At 39.9% G+C, this 22,887-nt stretch overlaps 1 protein-coding gene across 4 annotated transcripts in view; it reads right to left on the minus strand.

The window, feature by feature from the left end:
• The window catches only part of UTRN (utrophin), a 383,489-nt gene that overhangs the window by 316,930 nt on the left and 43,672 nt on the right, over nucleotides 1–22,887 (minus strand). For all 4 annotated transcript variants that reach the window (XM_026844327.1, XM_026844325.1, XM_026844323.1 and 1 more), the window contains exon 2: nucleotides 8,700–8,761. In XM_026844327.1, coding sequence (XP_026700128.1) covers nucleotides 8,700–8,761 — 62 coding nt within the window. The remainder of the gene's footprint in view (nucleotides 1–8,699; nucleotides 8,762–22,887) is intronic.

Here is a 22,887-nt window from a genome sequence, read left to right on the forward strand (position 1 = left end):
AAAGGAAAGGAAAGGAAAGGAAAGGAAAGGAAAGGAAAGGAAAGGAAAGGAAAGGAAAGGAAAGGAAAGGAAAGGAAAGGAAAGGAAAGGAATAAAAGCTGGAGACAGTATGTAAGCTGGGGCTAGGGCTGCTTTTGCTTCTATAAACTTTGTGTGGTGACACATTTGTTACCCACCATGGGGCTCATGCCCAAGGACTTTAGCCAGATCCAATTCACCATGTTACATTTATTCCAACAAACATTTTGAAGCCAGCCTTTCTGCTAACAAGAGCAGGAGAGGGAAGATACAGAGAACAACTTTTGCTAGTTATCCACAGCAGAAAACACTTTTTCTGTTGATTCATCTCTCATGGGGCAGCAGCAGTTTCTGAATGATCTGTGAGCTGGAGACCAGTGCAAGCCGTATGTGGCAAGACCAGTCACCATGGGCACGTTGGCTTCGCATGACCCAGTGAGACACTGGCACCATTTGGGAAGAAGAGCACATGCGCAGTGATCTTTTCACAGCAGCAGCAGCCGTTGCCCTCACATGCCCCTTGGCCATCTTTCAGCCCCTCTACCTAGATCAGGTTTAAGAGGGTGACTCACTTCCTTGTGTGCATCTAAGATTACTTGCAAAGAAGAGTCACCCAGGCCAGCCAATATGACTGTGCAGAAATCATTCCTTCCCCTTGTCAGAAAGCATTCCCAGGAAACAGAGAAAGATATAAAAAAAACCCCAACCAGATTATTTATTTATATATTATTTATATGCTACCAACACTAGAAAGACCCATAAACATTTATAGTTTGTTCTATTGGAGCCACACACAGCTAGAAGTCAGTAGTCTTTCTTGAATATATTTTACAGTAGAACATTACCTGTTTCTTTATTATTAATGGGGAACTGTATCAAATTGACCCAAGTTATAGAGAATCAAAGGGAGTCACAAATTCCCAGTAAGACAAAGCCTTTTTTTAAACACAAGCTATTACTTATTTTATCACAGGTATTTATGCTTTGTATATGTTCTTGAACATGAAACTCTATGCAGTTAGCCATTAAAGAAGCTTTCATGTCTATCTAGCTGTTTAACTAGAAACACGCAGTTTTGTCACCATAGTTACTTGCAGCAGAGAATTTACATATTATTTAAATCAATAATTATTGAAGGTACTTAACTTTTCCAATAAATAAATGCCAAAGATATTTGAGAATAAGAGATAAGACACATCTATTTCACATCCTCCTCAGTGATACTGATTCAGACCTCCTAGTGACGACATTATAACCAGGATGAAAGGTCCTCTCGGTTTCACAGTAATGCACACTGGCTGTCACTAGGGAAGTAACACATATTGTAAAAGCATACGTATGACCTTCACTAGCCATCATGGGAATGCAGCAGATGAGTTCTGGCTGCTCAGAGCAGTGCTGGGAAAAGCCCTAGTTGCCACTTAGATCATCTGCCACCTCCAAAACACCAGGATACCCTGAAAGGATATAGGAAGCAGTACATTTTGATTTTCCATTAGATTCTTCTGATCTTCCAGTGTCACTTCTATGAAAGTCAGAGTTGTCTTTCACTAATTATTTTTGACAAACAGACAACTATTTTTAATCTCTAATAAGATGCTCAGTAAATAGGTCAAAATATTAGTAGAGCTGCAAAGACCTGTTTCACATTTTATTGAAAAAGTCAAAATATTGAACAGGTTGGGAGCTTAAACTAGAACACGAACCATTGGTAATATTCAAGTATCATGAGCAGAGTAAGAAACAGAAACATGTCAAGTGCTGCTACATTATGAGGCCAGTACATGGGAACTCAATGTGGGAAATTCAGAAAGCAAAAAGGTCATTGCCAGAAGTAAACAACTATGTCAATAAATAATCTTGCCAATTTCTAATTTAAGACCATAGTCATTGTTTACGGAAGTGTTTTATTAAGATGTGACACTTTTTTTCCATTCTCCTTCCACTGACATGCAGGAATTATAGGACAGCATACATAAACACCAGCTATACCGTGACAGATGTATTTGAGTATGTTCTCATGCTGAGTATGCCTGAGTAGTTGTGGCATCTCTACAGAAAGCTAGTACTAGAACTATTAACTGAAATACCAAGTAATAAATAGATTAAAAGTTAATCACAGGAGAAAAACACCTTATTGACCTGAGTATCACCACCAGTGCTTAAAAAAAAATAATTACAAGCAACTAAATTGCTATTTAAAACTCTAGGCTAGCAGGAGAAAAAAGAAAAGAGACTCCTCGCTGAGATATGCTTGAAAGTTTGATTCTACTAGATGACAGACAGGAGTTCAAGGAGCAGCAAAACTGAAGAGCTAAAGATAGCTCAATCCACAGAACACCTAAAATACTTGACTGACAACACGATAGGAGACAAAACATGTAAAAGCAAATATTAGACATAGTAAGGCAGCAAAACAAACACAAGGCATCAGCAACTCTGTGGCTCTTTTTTTCTCCCCAGTGTATCTATTAACACATTTATATAAGCTTACATTATTATAATACATTTAATGTAACAGTACTAACCTCAGCTCGCTATTAAGCCTCATTATGTATTATTACCAGCAAGAGCAGTTGGGACCATACTTCTTATCAGTGTCAGTTATTTTTCCTCTAAGTTTGGAAGGGCTTTTAGTTTTGTTTTTTAAAGTCAGCTAACTTCAGATTGTAACTTGGTTCCTTAAAAAAAAAAAAAAATCCTGCTGACCAGGTTGACTATTGTTCTCATTAGCAATTAACAGGTAAAGGGACAAGTTTGCTTCAATGTCTCTACTGGGCTCAGCTCTAGTGCCCAACAAGGTCACACAAACACTCCAACAACTGGGATAACAGGGACGATGAATCAAACTCAGTCCCAAAGCCTAGAGCATTAATCAAAATTCGCAGTAATTACAGTCCATATTACCATATCAGGCTCTAAGATCCAGCAAGGGAGATGCTGCCTGCACCCTGTTCTTAGACCAGAAAACAGCAGCAGTTGAGCAGAGAGCAGAAAAGTACCAATTCTCATGCTATAGCTAAATCTGGGAGAGATTGTGAGCTGCTATGTATTTTATTGCTTTTACGCTATAAATTAGTCATACTTACCATATCTCATAACCTATTAGAGAAAAGATTTATTTTCCTGCATCTTAATTAACTCACATCCTATTTGACCTATTCTCAGAAGGAGGGACCATGTAATCCAGTTAAAAAAAACAGACTAAAAATGGTATTTTTCAATGCTGGTTCATACAAACACTAAATCTTTTCCACGCAGGTTGTGCCTCAGTTAAGGCCAAATTTCTTAGAAGCTTTGGCTGTCTTTGAGCAAAGTTACATTTTACAGTTCAATTTAGCAGTGGAAAGCAGCAGGAACAATTAGCCTGGTGAATATTTTACAAGTATTTCCTTGCTTGTACCACAAAAACTGCACTTGAAAAAAGGACTACAGATCATCTTAGGTGATATCTCCTTGGACAGATAAAATTGCCTAATCAATCTTTTTGATCTTTCTTCTTGCATGACTAACACGTTAAGTTCCACAACTCTCCTTTCCAAAAAAGTCCTTTCTTAAATGTCTTTTGCCTCAGGTATCTTGGGTCATGTGAAATTAATTATCTTGAATAGGTATGTTTTTGTCTTTAAAAAGATTTATCATATTTGCTAAGAGTCAGCAGTGCAGCAGCAAAATGTCTTCATAAGTATGGGGTCTAACGCTTATTATTATGGTAAAACCACCCCTAGAAGAAAAGAGAAAATCAAGGAGCAAAAAATGGTGAAAAAGATCTACACAGCACACCACCCAGAAAGTTATACAGGAGTTTGCAGTTAGCAAATAAATTAGTGCCTAGTATAATGAGAGAGGGACTGTTTTAAGATGCATATAAAGCCATCACAACACAAAGCACTCCAAGCACAGCTCACCAGTTTGACTATTTTCCTGTCTTCTCTCATCTTTACTTTACTTGGTGTCCTTCCATGGGAGGGGGACTGGTCAGAGCCCAGGAGAGGAAACCCACAGAAGCCTCAGCACCGAGCACGTGCCGTCTCGCAGGCTAACCTGGAGCTCAGCCCTGACAGATGCAGTTTGCTCCCAAGCTGCACCTCAGCCTTTTTTTCACCCTTTAAACCCTAAACTGAAATGCATTTTGGAAGACTGCAGAGCAGGAGAGAGCTTAAGATGCTGTAAAAGCATGGGAGGTCTGGCTTTACCCACACTGGCAGGCCCTAGCTCCAAGCCCTGCCAGTGCTGCAGCTGCTGGCCAATGCAGACATCAGGGCACCAGCACAGGATGTGGAGGATCAGGATCACAGAACTACATACAAGAACACTGCAAATGCAGAAATAAGACTGTATAAGGCTTCTATAGGTAACAGGAATGAAATTGAGAGCGTAGATTGGAAAGATATAGAAGTACATGACAAAAAGGGAAGGGAGGCAGAGCTCACACAAGGGCTTTAAATGCAGTTCCTGACACCTTGGAACAATGCCCCCAGCTGGCTCTGTTCCACAACCGTCCATACCCAAGACTTATGACTAGGGGGGAGCAGGGAAATCAAGTGCAATTTTCACCAAATACTGAAAGCATCTCAGGAGTTTTATGTTCTTTTTGCAGAGCACAACCTTCCTAGCAATAAAGTTGTTTTGCCATCCCTGTGGGAAAACTTTCCAAATGTAGCAAAGACAATTCTTTGAGGAAAAGGAGGAGCCTCAGTTTGCCTATGCTGGATCTGTAAACTTCCTCTAGAGTGACTGCACTAAACTCAGACTGTGACAGATCTGACTCCATGGGTCTAAATTAAGAGTCAGGACATCATGTTTCTTGTGCTGACTCTGGGTCCAATCTGCCAAGTTCAGGAATAGCAGAAGAGAAGAATAACCAATCTGAAAGCAAACTTGGAAGAGTACCACCTTGAAAAATGGGAACACGAAAGCCAGCAAAGACTGACTCCTGAAAGGAGATAATGAGAGTGCAAGGCTAGGACTGCTTAGACAAAGAGAGATGCAAAAATAGGACCAATCACACAAGCATCAAATCCTATAATGCCTGGGAAGGTGAGGACATATAGCATGGGAGAAGGGGAAAGGAAGGACAGACAGAGCAAGTCTGGAGATTTAACAAGAAAAACTGGGTCTTGCTGCGTAAGCAACCAAGTGACAAAGAAGTGGGAATAAAACAGACAGGGTGATCAAAACTCCAGATTTGCCAGGATTTGCTGGGCAGGCAAGCTTTCTGATACAATAGCAAGTGAAGGGAAAAAAACAAAAGGGTCAGAATGCAGGAGTAAAGAGAGTGAAGAAAACAGGGCAGGAAAAAAAAGTATTTGTAGCATCTAAAATGTGACACAAGACTCTCGAATCCCTCAACATGCCTGTCAAGTTTTCTAGAAAGATTTGAGAGTTGCAAGTAAGAGTATCTAGCCACTATGCTATGTAATTATCAGCTGAGGTGTCAGAGGTCTGTATGACGGATCTCAATGTCCCAGGCCTGCTGCTATGCCATTCAGGTAAGACAGATTGACACTCTTTAGAAGTCTAGACAAGTCAAAACTAGGGTTGATTGAAAAAGTCTTTGTTTGTTCCCCTTTTACCTGTGTATGGTTAATGGAGCACCAAGTTATCCTGTGGACCTGAATTCAAACTCTACTTTTAGTCAAGAGTTCCGCTGTAACCAGAATCATTTAAAGCACCATTTTACAGGTAATCACTGTATGCCAGGTTACAAGCCTTCCTTAGATCTTAAGCCCAGTCCTTGCTGACACAGGCATCACCATCTCAAAGTCCATTCTCTATACTGATCAAGCTCTATCTGAAAACCAGCTAGATATTTGAGATGTTTGAGCTTGACTAGCTCGAGTTTGCAGAAGAGATGAACCTTCTGAGCTCTGTCATAAGACTCAACAAGAGCTCTGGTTTACACAAAGGTATTACAGAAGTGTCAAATCCTTGAGATAATCTAACCAAAGTCTTAGACCCGGCACTCAAAAATAGTAGCTACTTCTGATATTTAGCTTTATTTGCAGTGGCTGTAAACACAGAAGACTGTACTCTTGCATTACAGAAAGGTGTTCCAAAAATATATCTATTAATACTTACAAACTGTTAAGTATTAATGAAAAAGTATAGAAAACACAACTTTACAGAGTTTAAACAGCATACATTAACAATCCATACAACTAGATGCCTTAATTGGTGGGCTGTACCATAGGGAATTAGCTAAAATCTGACTCTTGAAATTAGACTGGACAGAGAAATGGAAAAATCATATAATAAAAAGATACACTGAAATGCTCTCTTATCAATATTTATTCAAATGCAAACTCTCCTAATGGCTAAAGCTTGGTAAAATAGACTATTTATCTAACAGTTTTTATTCCCCTTAATTTTAACAATATCCTTACTACACAACCATCATAGGCTTGTGAGTTGTAGTGCATATGGCTCTGCTAAGGTAAGGATTTCTACAGTGAGCACAGAGGCTCAGCTGAGTACATTTATTGACCTTTAAGACTCAAACCACTTCAAATGTGCTTGTGTCTTCATTTCAAAAAATATGTTCAAGTAAGATGCATTTTGTTCTAGCACAGTTCGAATGAAAAGCACAAACACAAGATCTGATCCCTACAACTTTAGGATTTTTGTATGCCAAACTAGTTTATAGAGGCTCAGCTGCTTACTTTTTATTTGTTTAAATGAAGGGCAACTACAACATAACATGGAAGGACAAGTAAAATTTTGGGGTAATCTTCGCAATTCCACACAAAAATTCCTTAGTTACCATTGTGCTTTCTGCAGTATAAGTCAGATTAATTTACCCAGCCTCTAAAATCTCTCCATCCTACTAAGCAGCTGAATCAATCTAGTTCACAGAAAAGGAATTTTAAATAACGCAAATGACTTGGTAAATGCAAAAACTTCAATAACACTGAAATCAGTCTCTTCACATTTTCAAGGCACAGTTGAAACTAGAGTTTCTTACATAAGGCGATTTTTACTTAACAGCAGCAATTTCCTTGCAATCTGAACATGCCAGTCTTCATAAATCTGCATCTTGCCATGGCAAAGTAGCCATGCACAAGTTTGAATTGCAGGGACAGTAGCCAGGAGTATGTCCTTTTATACGAGTTTCTTTAGTGATTAACATGGCTTTCATAGCTTCAGGTGGTTTAATGTGCTATGAAGTTAGAGTTACTTGAAATCCAACAAGTATCTGACCATATCCTATGGCAGGGAAACACAGGAGCTGAACAGGATCTGTCTGAATACATAACATAAAAGGAAAAGCCAGTTTATAAGATATATCCATGGGTATAAAGACTGAAAAAAAAATTACCTATTTCAATACAACGTCCATAACACATACAAACAAGTCACATTGCATATTCTCAGTATCACCATCATTTCTGTTTTCTTACCACCTTTATGCCAGGGTAAGTCTATACAAACAGGCCTTCCTTTCTCACCTTTTTCACTCCGTACATGATCTGCCCTACCTAACTCTTCTCCCAAGGACCACCTTTCCTATCAGCAGCAGTCAAAAGCACAGTGTAGAGCAAACAGTTACACATACATGCTCCTCCCCTAAAGAACAAACTAGCCAAGAATGCATTGGATGAAGAGCACAGGATATCAGCTTTCAACCAAAACAAACCTAAGCCAAAGTGAATCAAGGAAGGCCACAAGCCCTGCATTGCCCAGTGTCCTGAACCACAGGAAGGGAAGGTAAAGATTTCTTAAATTGCTGACCAACAACTTCCGAAGGGCAGCACTCCAGAAGCAGCCATTCATTGCTACAGCACTGTTGTTGCTTTATTTAAGAAAAACAAACAAACCCCACCTTCCTCCTGCCCCACACACCCTTCCTTCTATGTTTGCATCTACTTTCAGGATTTCACATGCATGTGCCTTTTCATTAACAGGGTGCAAACTAGTAGTTACCCCACTTTCAGCACCATACTGACTAGGGGGGGGGGAAAAAGTTTTCTCTGAAATTAGCCCAGGTTCCTTCACATGTTCAAACTATACAGTAGGGAAACTTTGCACAGCAACTGCGCTCCTGGGCAAAGTGTCATTTTTCACTACCAGCAGAACAGCATAAAAAGAAGGCTTTAAATAGCATCTCAAAGCAACCACCACTTCCTTTCTCATCCCAAAACACAAAACAAGATCCTCAGTAAGTTTCAAGTCTGTAAAGAGAATTAAAACAAGAAACACACAGCATGAGAGCCAAGGAAAATTCAAAATAAGAAAGTAATTATACAAAATTTCACAGTCAAGACTCAAGTAGAAACACCAGGTGTCTTCAACTACATGTTTGCTGAGTATTTTGGATAAGTAAAGCTGACTCAGCAGCACTGAGAATAAACACAGTGACAAAGCTTCAAAATCTGCTGTAATATATTCAGAGAACTGCATGTAGAAATAAACTGTATAAAGTAAGAGGACCAAAACCTAGACACCATCATGCAAATAACTATTTTAATACATTAACAAATAGAATCATTTTTTATTAAACACGTACTATCAAATGTTTATGTGCATGGGGAAACAGAGAGGAAACAAACATTACAGTATTTTATCCATTTTCATTACACATTTTGACACATCTTATTAGGAGTATTCTACAAAGTATATTTAACCAATATTGTTCTAAACAGTGAATCAAACAAAATGTGGTACTTTCAACCCAACATTACCTTGGAAAACCGAGCATTTATCCATTTTGTAAAGGTCTTTTTCTGTACATCATTGTGTTCATCTGGAGAGAGAAAAGAAGAAAACAGTGAAAACGAATTATTCTTAATCCTAGATTGCTCAAAACAGTTCATATTAAATCCTACCCTGACTCAGTGAGAAAATTTTTTGCCTCATCTCTCAAAGCTGTTCAAACTTCTCCAAGACTTCGGTATTTCCAGAGTCACACAAATGTTTCAACTTTGCTAGCAACCAAAGCAGTTCCTTTGCATTAGAATCAGCCTCACAGCACCTCCTGGGCAGGATACCAATGCACTGAATTCACAGGCTTCCCATCTGGTGAAAAGCAACCTACGACACCACAAGCTTTTAATCAACAGATTTTGTCAACATCTTTTTGCCTGGATGCATTTCTCCAAAAGTTGCTGAGGTCCTTATTCCAACTTCTGATGCAGATAATAGCCTCCTTCAGTATATGTCACAGCAACTGCAGTAGCAAAGATGCTTGGAAGAACCCCTGAAAGCACCTGCATCCTTACCCACCCTCAGCCTGGTTTCACACCTGGGTTAGGAACCATGTTAGTGATCAGTCACAGTCAAGTTTAGCTGAAGTGTGGGACGGGCTCAGCAGCCCTTCCCTTCAGATGCCCTTACTGGTGTGGCACTGAAGTACTACCATCTAGGGTCCAGCTGTGCAGAAAGAAAACAGCTTCCCAGGTTAAGGAAGCCGTTCGCAAGTCACCTGCAATTTTACAGAATCTGTCCCACTAAACCAGACTGAGTCACATCCAGCACAGCTCTGCCCATATCACGGGATACCTCTTGGGTAAATTGCACTAAGCAGTGCTAAGGATGAGATTATGCCTCATCACTTGCGCTTAAATCATAGCATGGTTTGGGTTAGAAGGGACCAATGAGTACACATCTGCTGCCACATGGCAGCCATCAGCCATTGTTTCACCCTTCCATGCCCCCCTGCCATCTAAAGCTGAACCAACACAGCCTACTCCTCAATTGCACCTTGAGCTCAAACAGAAATCAAAGATAGCCCAATGCAGGAGAAGACTTTTTCTGAAAGAGTTTCAAGATACCTGCAGTGGATGCACAGCAGGCCAGGCTTAAAACAGCTTGTTGAAATTCAAGGTGTTGTTCTGGGGGAATACAATTACCTATGAGATCTCACTAAGCCTGCTCTCTTCCCTCAGTGAAATAGAGCACCTTGCCAAAGACAAATAGGATCTATCAGCAGGATACTTGGTGCCAAGTACCCATCTCGCAGGAGAGCAACAGGGTCAAGATTTAAACTCCAAATATATTGAATATATTTATTCAATTTTTTTCCATTCAAGTCTGGTTTGGTTTGGGGTTTTTTTTTTAGGAGACAGGAACAGACTAGATTAAGTGCCACTGTTGGACCAAAAAGCTTGTTTTGTACAAAACTCAATACCAGACTCTGTTCACTCAATGTTTTCCATTTACATTCATTACAAATACTATTTGTATTGAATGTTTTGACATCTAGACATCCTTCTCTTTACATATCATTCAATAACCTCTGTCCCCAACACCTCCAAGTACATACCTAGGTACCAGGATGCTTTCCTAAGGCTCAGTCTGCCTTTTTCCTTCCTTAAACTCCTGAGAATTGAGTAACCCCAAAGTTCCACATTCTTTTAATGTGTTTACTCCTTAAGATGATAAAGGAAAAGCACAAAGAGTAAAAAAATAGTTGTACTGGCTGAGTAAAAGGATAACAACAGTTATGAAAAGGCTCATGGAGCTCTAGGAGCTCTACACACCCCACTCTTGGAGGGGCTCGGCCCCTTCACAGCCACATGCACTGCAGGAGGTGAGAACTCTTCTCAGCCTTATAACCAGCTTCAGCCTGCCAGGACTCCATCAGCCAGCCTTGGTGCTTCCCCCAGACCTCAGGTCCAGTTTGTCTAAGTGTTCCTACTATGTGCGCTGCAGTAGCGTATGTGACACTGAAAACCCAGCCCGTTTTCCCTCTTTTCAAAAAGAGGGTTTCCTAGGGAGGGGGGAAAAAAGTTAAACCCACAACTAAAACAAAACACACATGACTTCGATAAACAAAAACTACTTAGCCTTTAATGGTGAAAAAGAATATGAATATATGTATCCCTACTATCTTTTCAGTATCTGAGCATCCTTTTTCAGTTAAGCAATGTATCAGAACCCCCACAACTCCCATGTTCCCCAAACATCCTGCTCAGTTATAAAACCCATAGAAAACACTTGCTCAGTCAGGCTCTGGTTTCCCATTTGCTTTATAAAAGCCTCTGAAACTAGGGGTTTTGTAACTGGCCATTATAGCTGGGGTTCTGTCAAGCTTTCTGCTATAAATCCCTGGAAATAAATTTGTAAGTGAAATGCTGGTGCTTTGTTAACAACAGTGACACGTTATTCCATCCCTCAAATTATTTTTCTTTAGATTCCTATGAGTCTGTAAAGCTAACCCCCGGAGGCTGACATTATGATTCAGATAACAAATTAGCCCCATTCAGTCAAAAAAAACATTATGACCATTCAGCAAAGCATGCAGTACTCCAGCCAGTCAGCTTCTCACACAAGACATTAAAAATGTCAGCAAGTCACAGCCCAGCAAGAAACAAATTCACCAAGTCGCTAAAACATTTGTGTTTCCTTTCACACTGCCACAGCCTGGCCATAAAAACCAAGGACTGACTTGGGGCCAAATTCTGCTTCATCACCTACCAACTGTTTCCTCTGGCCAACATGTCTCTGCCTGCCCTCCAGTCACTTAACAGACTTGTAATGGCCAACGTCAGAACAGTTTGTTCCTTTAAGAGGAAATAAAAAGAAACCTAAACCCACACATAGAAAATTAAACTCCTGTGATGACAGAAGGAAAGCTTCCTATCCTGGATGCTTGTTTCTGTTATACCGCATGATGTATGTCCATGCAACCGGAGTACGCTCAAAACCACCGGCTCTTGTGATCAGATGCCCAGCCTGTGTCCTGGCATTCAGTGGCTCCCAACAGCTGCTTTTATAGCTTTACGTGCCTCCTCCACCCCCAACATTGTCCCTTAATTTTATTGGGGCACCTTGAAACCACAGTTCATGTCTAATCTGTTACCTTGTGAATATTATGTTCAGGAGAAAAAAGGAATCTAAATGATCTAAAAATAGAGGTAAAAACAAAAGCCTCATCGGATTGTGGTTTGTCCTTTACTCAACCTCTGCTTCGTACTGAGAGCCAGCTTTCTTATTTCCCCAAAACACATTACATGCTTACATGACAGAACTATTATTTACCTTTTGAAAGACAGAAGTTATCACACCCAAAACAGCTGGCAGAGCAGCACTATAATGAAAGTGCCCTGGAGAAGGATACAGACTAGACTGGCAAAGTACAGAAATTGTCCAACCACTCCAGCGCAAGTTACCAAGGGTCATCTTGCATTTTAAGACTTAAATTTGCCTTCCCCACCTCATTATTTAAGTTCTCATATAGGTTCTCAGCAAAGGAATTTGGAAATAAAAGAAGGAATTAGCCTGTGGGTTTCAATTAAGACACTTGGAATGTAACGAAGTTAGAAACATCCCTTTGCCTAAGCCTTTAGGCAAGCAAGAGTATTTGTCAGATAACACCCCACCCAGGACTAGCACACATCTGAAACCCTGACAAAATCCACAAAAAGAGAGGAAAGTCGTATTCTTGAGTGCAGGATTTTCTGGATAGAAAAAGCATTTTGAAAGTAACTTTTTGTCAAACCCACTCTGACTAATTCACATATAAAGAGACACAAAAGAAGCATCTAAAAATTGAAGCTGGAAAACAGTGTGATTTTTATCCCCACTAGGAATAGGCAAAAAGCCAAGCAGCCACAAAGCACCAGAGTTCGTGACCACTGAGCTTACAGAAGAGTCTCTGATGCTCATCAGGACTACTGGGCCCTGACTTCATTAACACAGAATAATCTTTACCAGCAGCCCTAGGCTAAGTTTTGGGTTGGGCTTTGCTCTTTTTTCTTTTTCTTTTTTTTTTTTTTTTTTTTTTTTTTTTTTTTGGGGGGGGGGGTGGTGTTTTTTTAAGAGAAACAGAAAGTAAAAGTGAAGATTCTTCTGCTGATCCCCTCTTCTCTTGCAACAAATGGCTCCAGAAACAAGTAAACTGCTTGTAAGCTTTCACCTTCGCACTGCAATTGTAAATTCGGCTAACAGTTGTGAGCACAGTTTTTCTTAGTGACTTCTCCTTCCCTCCCCAAGCTTCAGCAGTTGGGCAAAACCACAGTTATGTTAATAGCATCTCTAACAAAAAAAAAAGTAATGATGCCTGCCTACAGCAACTGTCATACAAAAAGAAGTTGCCCAAACTGTACACTCTGTATAGACCAAACTATGAAATACAAGTATTACAAAAAAAAACAAAAAAAGCCTAAAAAAACCACCTTTGCATCTCACTCCCTGGTGTTTCCCACCAGCAGACACCATCAAAACCAAGCCACCATGGACAAGTAATGAGGACCACCCCCTGGTTCTCACTGAAGTGTGCTGTGAGTCTAAGCTAAATTGTATTTACTTCACAATAAAAAAATCCCCCAGCAACTGATAACTTAGAAGGCAGCATCCTCACAGCTGAAGCAATATTAAAATAGCTGTTTCCATACCTCCCAGCAAAAGCAATTTAACACACCACACTTCTAGTCTCAGAGCATTGAAATGATGTTTAAAAGGAAGCTGGAGAGAACAGCAAGCTCTTGGGAGACAGAAATAATGCTGCAGCACCATGCACTGGGCTTGACAGCCCACACTGGTCAGTCAGTGACCCTGCTGTTTTCATGAGACAACAATGCAAAACCAAGAATTGGAGGCAAAGCATCCTGATATCTACACAGGGCTGCCCCAGAGTGTCTCCAGGGCCTGGCAGTCCTGCATTTCACTCCAGCAGCCTGCAATGCCTCCCTAGCCTTTGGTCAAACCAAGAAGCACCAGCTCCCAGTGCAAGACAGCCCTGGGAAGCATTCATGTGCAATACAAATACATTTGGGCACATATTTCACCAACTGCCAGTGATCACACACCAAGGTTTAAGGCTGGAAAAGTTTCTACCAGAAACTGATTAGAGCAAAGGGTTTCAGCTGTCAGCAAGTGCACTGTGGGGAAAAAAAAAGTTAAATAAAGGTATTGCAAATACCTCTATGATGATAGGGTGTATTGAATTATGCAGACCACCCACAGGGAGAGGAAGATGCCCTCACCCGAAGGCCCAACAAATTCAACTGGCCCACAGGAAAAAAGAAGATAGGTAACTCCTGCCCAAAATCTGGCAATTAAGACATTTCTAAACACACAAGCAGAAGGGCACTTTAGAGATAATGTAGATTGACAGACACAAATAAAAGGTAGGAATCACAAACTAGAGATTTACTACAGCTCATTGTGTTATGAACACAGAATAAGTCTTCGCATTTCTGAGCAGTTACAATGAAAACAGAATTGCCTTCCACAAGTTGGTGTTAGCCATCTGTTCTTTTTTCTCTGTCCAAATTAGAACTATTATTAGGCTCACTTGCATTTGTGGAGGTGAATCACAGGATATAAGGTCAGAAGGATCATTGTGATCATCTAGCGTAATCTCCTGCATAACACAGGAGCCATCCCCACAAAAAGCCCATCTGCATACCAGAAGGAAGCAGACTCACAACAGATGTTGTAGACACTGCGAAGGCTCAAGTAAGCAATATTGCTTGGGCAGAGAAGGAAGCCAAGTCATAAAGTATCTCTCTCTGCTAGTTATGGCAGAGTTTCAAATGGGGCAGACATCACAAACAACCCTGTCTGAACATCTTCAGGAAACAATGTTCAGATTACAAAAGACATAACATTATTTTGTTCTCCATAACAGGCAGGTAAATACAGGAGCACTCTCCAAAGTTCTTATTCGCAACACTTAACTTCTGTCCCCTCCTATTCCACAGTCTTTTATCCCAAACTCTGTTCAGCCATAGGCTTTCTTACCTTCCTTTTCCAAAAAAAAAAAAAAACAAACAAACCCAAAGGCTGCGATTCCAAATCCTCCTCATCCCCTACTGTCTTTCCTTTCCCAAACATTAAAACCTTTCCTGATCCATCCCTTCAGAGATGCCCATCATCTTTCCAGGCTCCTTCATTCATCTCTCCCCACCTTGTCTGAAATCTCCTTCCACCAGACCGTCATCATAAAACCTCTCTAGGCCAACAGCTTTTCACAAATAGAAGCCAATTCCTGAGATGTAAACTAACAATACCTGCTCCAATTTCCTAAGAAGTAAATTAATAATGCTTCGTTTCCTATATGCTAGTATATGCCCCACCAGTGCCAGCTCCTCCCCTTAACTTCTCTGGCCTCTCACTGCAAGCTCCCACCCTATTCCAGCACACGGGGTACAGGCCATAGAGAGTTGGGGAGTTGGGTATGCACCAGATTGTACCTCACACACCAATGCTCACTGGTCATCCATCAGGCAGCAGGAAAGACATCTATACTTTTTTTTTTTAATGTCTGTAGTGGAGACACTGCATTCAGGGCCTCTTCCTCCAGCCACTGATTTTTCACACAACTTGTAGTTATATAATTAGCTTTAGGACATGTTTTGCAGGGTGAAAAAAAAAAAAAAAAACACAAGCATAATCAGAGTATCCTACTTTCCTAATGAAAATAGATTAATCAGACTTCAAAAAAGTGTACATTAAGAAATTTTTTAAATTACATAAGTGTTATTTACATGTTTCTGCAATCATGTTAACTAAGTACCTCCTGATACCAACCACATAGGTGCCAATTCAGTGACATCAGCATGCGGACTAGAGTTATTTAAAAACAAATGGAATTTATAACCCCATGAAATTTAAGTGTTTCCTAGCAGTCCAGTATATGAGACATTCATAACAATTTCAGCAGTTGAGTTACGCAAAGTCAAAGTCATAGTATTAGTTTTCTGGGTTTGACTGCCTCAAATCCCTGATGGTATTTAGAAATCTAGTCTTAAGACCAAAAAAAGCACACATAGTTGTATTTCATCCATGGAAGGTAATAAAAAAATTAAACTTTCCAGTACTAGTTAACTCAAGAAAACAGTAAAGAAGTGTCTTTAAAAAGCCATAATGTGCTCTTTATCACTTGGAACAGTATCTCTAGACCCCAAAAAAACCCCAAACACAATGAACGTGTATAGTTTATATACCTGTTGCAAGTCTGTAACTGTTATAATCACTGCAATATCAATAGAAGTCTTTAGCACTTTCATGTCAATGCCTTAAGTCATCTTACAAGTATTAAACAAACTTCATCACCTGTATGAATGCTCCACTCTCTGCATTGCTCCCAAGTTTACTAGAATTTTGCATTGAAGTGTTTTCACAGAAAGTACAGCATGACAGAGGTCAGAAGGCACCTATGGAGATTGTTTGTCTAGTCCAATGCCCCTGGTCAGAGCAGGTTGCCTGGGGCCATGTCCAAGTCAGATTTTGATCTGCAAGGACAGAGACTCCACAACCTCTCTGGGCAACCCATGCCCGTGTTTTAAGTAGAAATACGATTTCCTGTGTTTCAATTTGTTCCCATTGCCTCTTGTCCTTTCATTGGGCACTGCTCAGAAGAGACCAGCTCTAGCTTCTTTGTGCCCTCCTGTCAGGCAGGAGGTAGTTTTATAACTTTGGTAGCATCCCCCTGGATCCTGGATCCTTTTTTTCCTCCACGATGAACAGTCTCAGCTCTCATAGGACAGATGCTCCAGTACATCATCTTAAGTGGCCCTCACTCCAGTATGTTCACATCCCTCCTGTACTGAGGAGTTCAGAACTGGACCAGGTACTCCAGGTGTGGTCTCACCAGTGCTGAGCAGAGGGTAACATGTCCAAGAACGTGTAGCCTGCTTGTAGTAAAAAAAATGAGAGAAAAAGAAAGCAAGTTCCCGTTTCACTAACTTGCCAGCATCTAAAACTCATCAAGTCACTTGCTGGAAAGCTGGTCCCTGACACACTTTTACTTCACAGACTACATACTGGAAAGCTTCTACATACACTCTTTGTAACCAACTTCTAGACTAACACATCTCAATTCTTCACAATGAAGACTGACACCAAGTCACATTACCCTTAGAAACCCCTGAGCAGTTAATACTTGGAAGACAGAAGCAGTGAGAAGTAAACCCAAATAGAAAGTATTCCTAAACTCACACTGTTACATACTGATCTCAGCAACAAAGCTGAGTCCAGTCTTTACAGAAATCTAATAGGCAAATAAGGTGTTTTTTTTTTTTTTAAAAAAAAAAAAAAGCATAAATTGTTTATTGTTTCCAGACAGGCTAAGTTTGAACTTCATTAGCTATTCCATTACTTTTGTCAAGGATCTGTCATACTGATGCCTGTAAAATATTTACCTCAACCTATTAACCTTTGTTAATTAAACCTACATTTCAGGTTTCATCTTAGTAAAGGAAGCCCCTAAAATTCATATGATGTAGTGGTGCTCTACACTTGAAGCAGCAAGCAAAAAGAATAGGATGACCAAAGAATTTAAATCCAAAATATTTATTAGCATAAACCACACCAAATACTCTCATTTATATCCCTAAATCACTCTAGCAAGTTCACTACAGAAACAATCACAAGATAACCTGCTCTTAGCTTCACACAACCTACCCAAGGTATGTTAAGTGTTTTCCTCACCCAGCCCTAGTGAGGAAGATTAATCAAAAAGCAAGCCCATTTCTTGAGATAAGTTCATTTCCAAGCCACATTCCTTAGCTGGTCAAGGAAAAGAAATATTGCACCACTAGGGAAGGGGGAACCTTTGTGCAGAAAAAATGTGATGCTAAGCAAAGCTTTAAGTGCTCTGTCCATAAAGAAATCAGTATTCTTTCTCTAGAGGCAAGAAGAAACACTTTCATAAAGGTGCCTTATCCAATTCATGTATTCAGCAAGACACCCTAATGAAGGAAGAATAGAGGAGAAATTGGAGTAAAGTATTATGAATGGTCCCTTCTTATGGCTTCTGGCAAACATAAGAATTTTCTTTTATCATTTGATCAGAACAGCAGTGGGTCAAGGCACTGCTAATCTTATATCCTAACTAAACTCACATTTCCTTCCCTGGTTTAGTCATTAATTCAGCCCCAAAATTGAACCCCCTCCCTGATTAACTGCTCTGCAAGTACATAAACTCTATTGAACAATTGTAGGACAAATATCTGGAATGCATTAAAATAGGTACTTATGTAATCAAGAAAGCCAGTGATCACTATTGATGTGAGCCCACAAGACTTCCCACTTCGGTACAGAAAGCTCCTTCAGGATTATACCACTCCAGTGTGACCAAAACTGGAGAAGATACAGGAACAGATCAGTCAAAAGGAGAGCAACCAAAGTTCAAAGTCTGTCAAGGCTTTGTCAGAATCTGAGTCACACACCCCAGTCCCTCTGCTTTTATTATTTAATGACCAACTTTTAGGAGGACTATGATGGAACCTGTGCAAATGTCAGATTTGAGCACTGTCACTAACAGATCGTTTTGTGAGGGAATGTCAAATTTCTAACAGGCACATCACCTTTACCTTCCTAGAAACTACCTATACAAAAAGAAATATCACCTTATGAAAGCAGATAATTACAATCCAGATAATTACTGCTGCCTCTGGCAACAGCTCCAGTAGATCAGTCATACTAACAGATGTAATCCTGTCCTGGGTGCATTTTCAGACAGGGACTCCTTGCACACCCTCCCAGTGCTGAGGAGTCAGGCACCATGCAGGCTCAGGATCCACAGCCCCTACCCAGCAGGCAGCTGCCCAGACAAAGCAGCTCAAGAGCTTCAAGTCCTTGACTTATTTTTACTCTCTGCCAAAGGTTAATGTCTCTGCACCAGAGCTGGGTGTGTCTATGTCTCAGTGGGGATGGAGTTTGCCACCTGAGTTTTGCTAGCCCAAGTACCAAAATCAATGACAATAACCACCAGTGAATGCAAGAAAAATGAGGACACTAGTATAAAGGGGCTAAAAAAGCAGAAATAAGGTTATGGAGTTCAGAGTCCACAAGAAGATGGATATAATTTATGGCTGAAGAAATCCCTGAACTGCAAACCACTAGAAAATAAGGTAGATTAGAGGAAGTGCTACTGAAGATGTGCCTGATGAAGATGCACAGTCTTCCTTATGGTAACTCATTCCCCTGAGCAACCACTCACTGCTAAATCCAACAGGAACTATGAATCCAAGCACCCAGGTTGAAGATATGTTAAGTAGCATAAACCAGTTCATCAGACCAATTTCAGTGTTGAAAGAGCCAACACAGAAGATCAAGAGACTAGTTCAGTAACAGTGCTCAAGACCTTTTAAAACCAGACCCTCAATGCAACTTTGACTTAACTAGATAGCAATGTTTTTAACTCAAATGGTTAGGAATTTCCCCCCATACAGAAGGCCTTTGTATCTTTGAATGACCTCTAAATGAAAACTAGCTCGCAACACAGGGAGAAACTGTGACGTTTAGTCAAAACCTTTTAACCACCAGTAGGCGTAAGTCAGCACCTAAACACAGACATACGCTATTGAGTTTTGCTGGCACAACTAAATTGGCTTGGTATATGAAAAGTACACATGGACATCACTAATAACAAAGCCTCCTCTGGCATAGCCAAAGCTGTGTCAATGAGGAGTTTTTTCCAGTTAAATTGACTTATTTTGAGGAAAAGAGTATAACCACGTGACAGATTAACTCTTTCTGCCAGCAAGAAAGGGAGGCTATACAGCAGAGCAAAAGCAAAATATGAAGGTACAACCTCTGTAGCAGACAACAGCATTTAATCCAATACAAAATTATCATTTCCTCAATTCATAGGTTTATCTTGAAACTCAGAAAATTTGGCCTGAGATATTTTAATCAATAAAAGTACTTACGACTTTCCAGTGTCATACTGAATTAAAAATATGATCAGCACTTAATTCGCACACCAGAAAAAAAGCCAGGACAAGATCATTATTGCTAGGTCACAATAATGGAAGGGGGAATTTCTGCCAAGGTTTTCACACCACCATCCTCACCCCACCCTAGAAAGAAAAACTCTTTGCAAGTAGCATCAAATAATGTTTCTTACTAAACTGAACAAGTAATTCCCATATCTCCCAAAACAAATAACTGATACAAGCACAGCTAGAACAAGAGCTGTGCTTAAAGGCAGGGTTCAGTATGACATCCCGGTCTGAAGCTGACTTAGCACCTTATCTGTGCATCCCCCAGCTCACCCAAGAGCCAGCCACATATTAGTTTCCTCAGAACTGCTCATGGGAATACTCCCAAGTACTAGTCAGCTCTGGTGAGGTGAAGCCCAAGTGCTCCAACATATTTGAGCATGTTGAAAAGAGTCTGGATTAACCTGTAATTGCTCTGAGGTAAAGGGTCAAGCGAGGGAGAGCAAGGACATAGGGATAAGGCAAGGATGCAATCCCAGAAGCATGCAAAAAGATTGGCGCTCTATCAAGGAAAAGCAAAACTCTTATGTGGTTCGCCAGTAAGGTTAAGAGAAACTTGCTTTCTATTTAACATATATTTGCACTTCTCTGAGTGAGAAAGCTAATAAAATTAACTTCATACATATTTACAAGAATTTTAAATTTCAAAATCTCAATAAAATGATGAGCTTAACTAAGGGCAAACTACAAAGCTCAGTAGTAAAAAAACAAATCAACCCAAAACAACTCATTTCACACTCTTCAGGTGATAGAAATAAAATAACACCTTAACAGAAGCAATAAAAGGAATATTATTCTTTCCAAAACATTAAAATAACATTACCATCACAGAAAGGACTAGTGGTATGAACAGTGTGAAATACAAGTCACAGGTCATCTCCTAAAGACACTGTAGTCTTCACATTACTTCCCTTTGAATCTTTAGTTTTGTATACTACACACTAGGTGTGGGGAGAAAGTGGGGAATGCATCTAGAAATTACTTTTAACTCAGTTTGAGATCCTTTTCTACAAACGTAAAAGCAAAGAAGTTTACTTTCAAAGTCCTGCATTCTTAACTATCACAAGTAACTTCAGTATTTCTGCCAGTTTTAGCTGCATCACACAAGGCAAAACTAAGAGCAATATGATTGATAAAATTTGCTAGAAGCTGTGACATTTCAGAGTTTATTTTGCAGATGCACTCTGAATTACCACCTGATTAATTACAAGAGCACCACACACTGCCACCTTGGGTTTTTTTGTTTAAAAAGAAGGTACTTGCAGCAGCTTTGGTCATTCACATAGTCTTACTGCATTAAGAGGTCAGATGAACCTTGAGTATATACTAGTCCTGAATTAGCCTTTCACCAAGGTTTCTCACTGCCTAAACTCAGAGGGGCAGCACAATGAATTTGGAATACTCTGACTACTTTTAGTTCATTGGCAGGTATTTTTTTCTTAATCTTACTCAAGTTCACAGCAGTGTGAATTTGCAGTGATATACAAATGTACACCTTCGGCAAAAATTAAGTGACTAAACCGGCAGGGGATAGTTAGTACTTTTGCCTTCAAAGACAAGCAGAGAGGAGGATATGACACATGAGATGTTCAAAGAGTCAGCTAGTGTTTGGCTGCCTTGTAATTGCCAAACTTGTGACATTTAACAATGTTATCATGCCTGCAATTTAGTTAGATTCCTTTTCCCACCTAAATCAGTCTTTTAAGTTGCTCTGCTTTAACGTATTATCTTACACCACTTTAATACCAATACAGTTGAAAACCCTAAACAGCTATTCCAAGATTTTTCTATAGCTGTTTGTTCTTTTGGACAACAGTCCCAAAAACTGAATCACAAAACCACTTAGTTTAAGAAACACCACAAACATTTTCATCTGCAAAGCAATTACATAAGAAGTTTAACTCGTATAATATGGATTAGATCTTCATATCTGAAGATCTCTAACATCTCCTACCACTTCTGATTTTTCACACTACTGCTCTATTAAGGCTACTCTTTAGAAGTTAGAATATTTTGTTAACCAGAACACACAAGCAAAGCAGCAATACAAAAAAGGAAACAAAACTTTACGCTGCAAAGAAACAAGGAAATAGGAAGCAGTAGTAATGATGTATGGAAGGGCATAGGAACCCATGCACATTGATGTCTGAAGCATCACAGATGAAGATGCAATACACTCTTCATGTTTCAGATTGTCTACTGCTGACACATACAACCAACCTGTGGCAGAAGTAGGATCATTTACAAAACCCAAATATTCATGAAGCCTACCACATCAAAGGGGCAAGGAAAGAATTCCTGCAACTGCACACATGTCTGCAAGCTGGTGTAGCAGGACCAAACACATTTTGAATGTCACAGTCACCCACCTACCTGCTACTTGCTCAAACAGCACAACAAACTTTATCACTATTCAATAGGTTTGGAAATAAAAATTCATGTTTTAAGAGTAACTCAAGCAAGCCAGAAGCTACAGTGTCTTCTCCTTTTTCATACAGTTATTCTACCAAATACTGCTATCACCTCCCTCCAAGTTACACAGCCCAGCTAATAAGGACTCTGAAAGTGCTAAAAAGGTAGTGGACCAGAATACAGCTTCCAGGCTTTATCCTGTAGCATCTTTTCAGTCCAACTACAAACTGGCATGACTGGCTTCACAAGATGACTACTTCTGCAGACTTCTGTTTATTCAGAAACAGAACCCCCAAATTTTGTAGATGACAAGTGAAAACTGAGGGAAAGGGAAGAGTGTAAAGGAAGAATCAAAGGAGTGTCAAAGAGAGGACTTCTAAGGAAGCTAGAAAAAGGAATTTAAGTGAAGATTTTTGCTCTCAAAAGAATTAGCATGACTAAGAGCTGTCGTAGCAACCTATTATGCTCGTTTGAGTTTTGGTGTGTTTAATTACAACTTTCCACATGCAAGAGATTTGTCTCCAGTCCTGCAGAGATAAGTATACAATGGAAAAAAAAAAAAAGCCAAAAACTAAACAAATAAAAGCTTACAATTCTTTAGTCTTGTCTATAATCAGAGTCACATTGTTCCATTCTTTCTCTTCATGTCACAAAGCTTCAAGTCTTTACATGGCTGCAAAAAGGAACAGCCACAAAGGGTGAATACCAGCCTTCTCACCCTTCAAGTGCACAATGTTAATTTGGGCTCAGTAAGGGATCATTAGGAGGTGACCCAGAACTCCAG

The sequence above is a fragment of the Athene cunicularia genome (assembly GCF_003259725.1).
Source record: "Athene cunicularia isolate RWA chromosome 3 unlocalized genomic scaffold, athCun1 chr3_part1, whole genome shotgun sequence".
NCBI classification, from domain to species: Eukaryota; Metazoa; Chordata; class Aves; order Strigiformes; family Strigidae; genus Athene; species Athene cunicularia.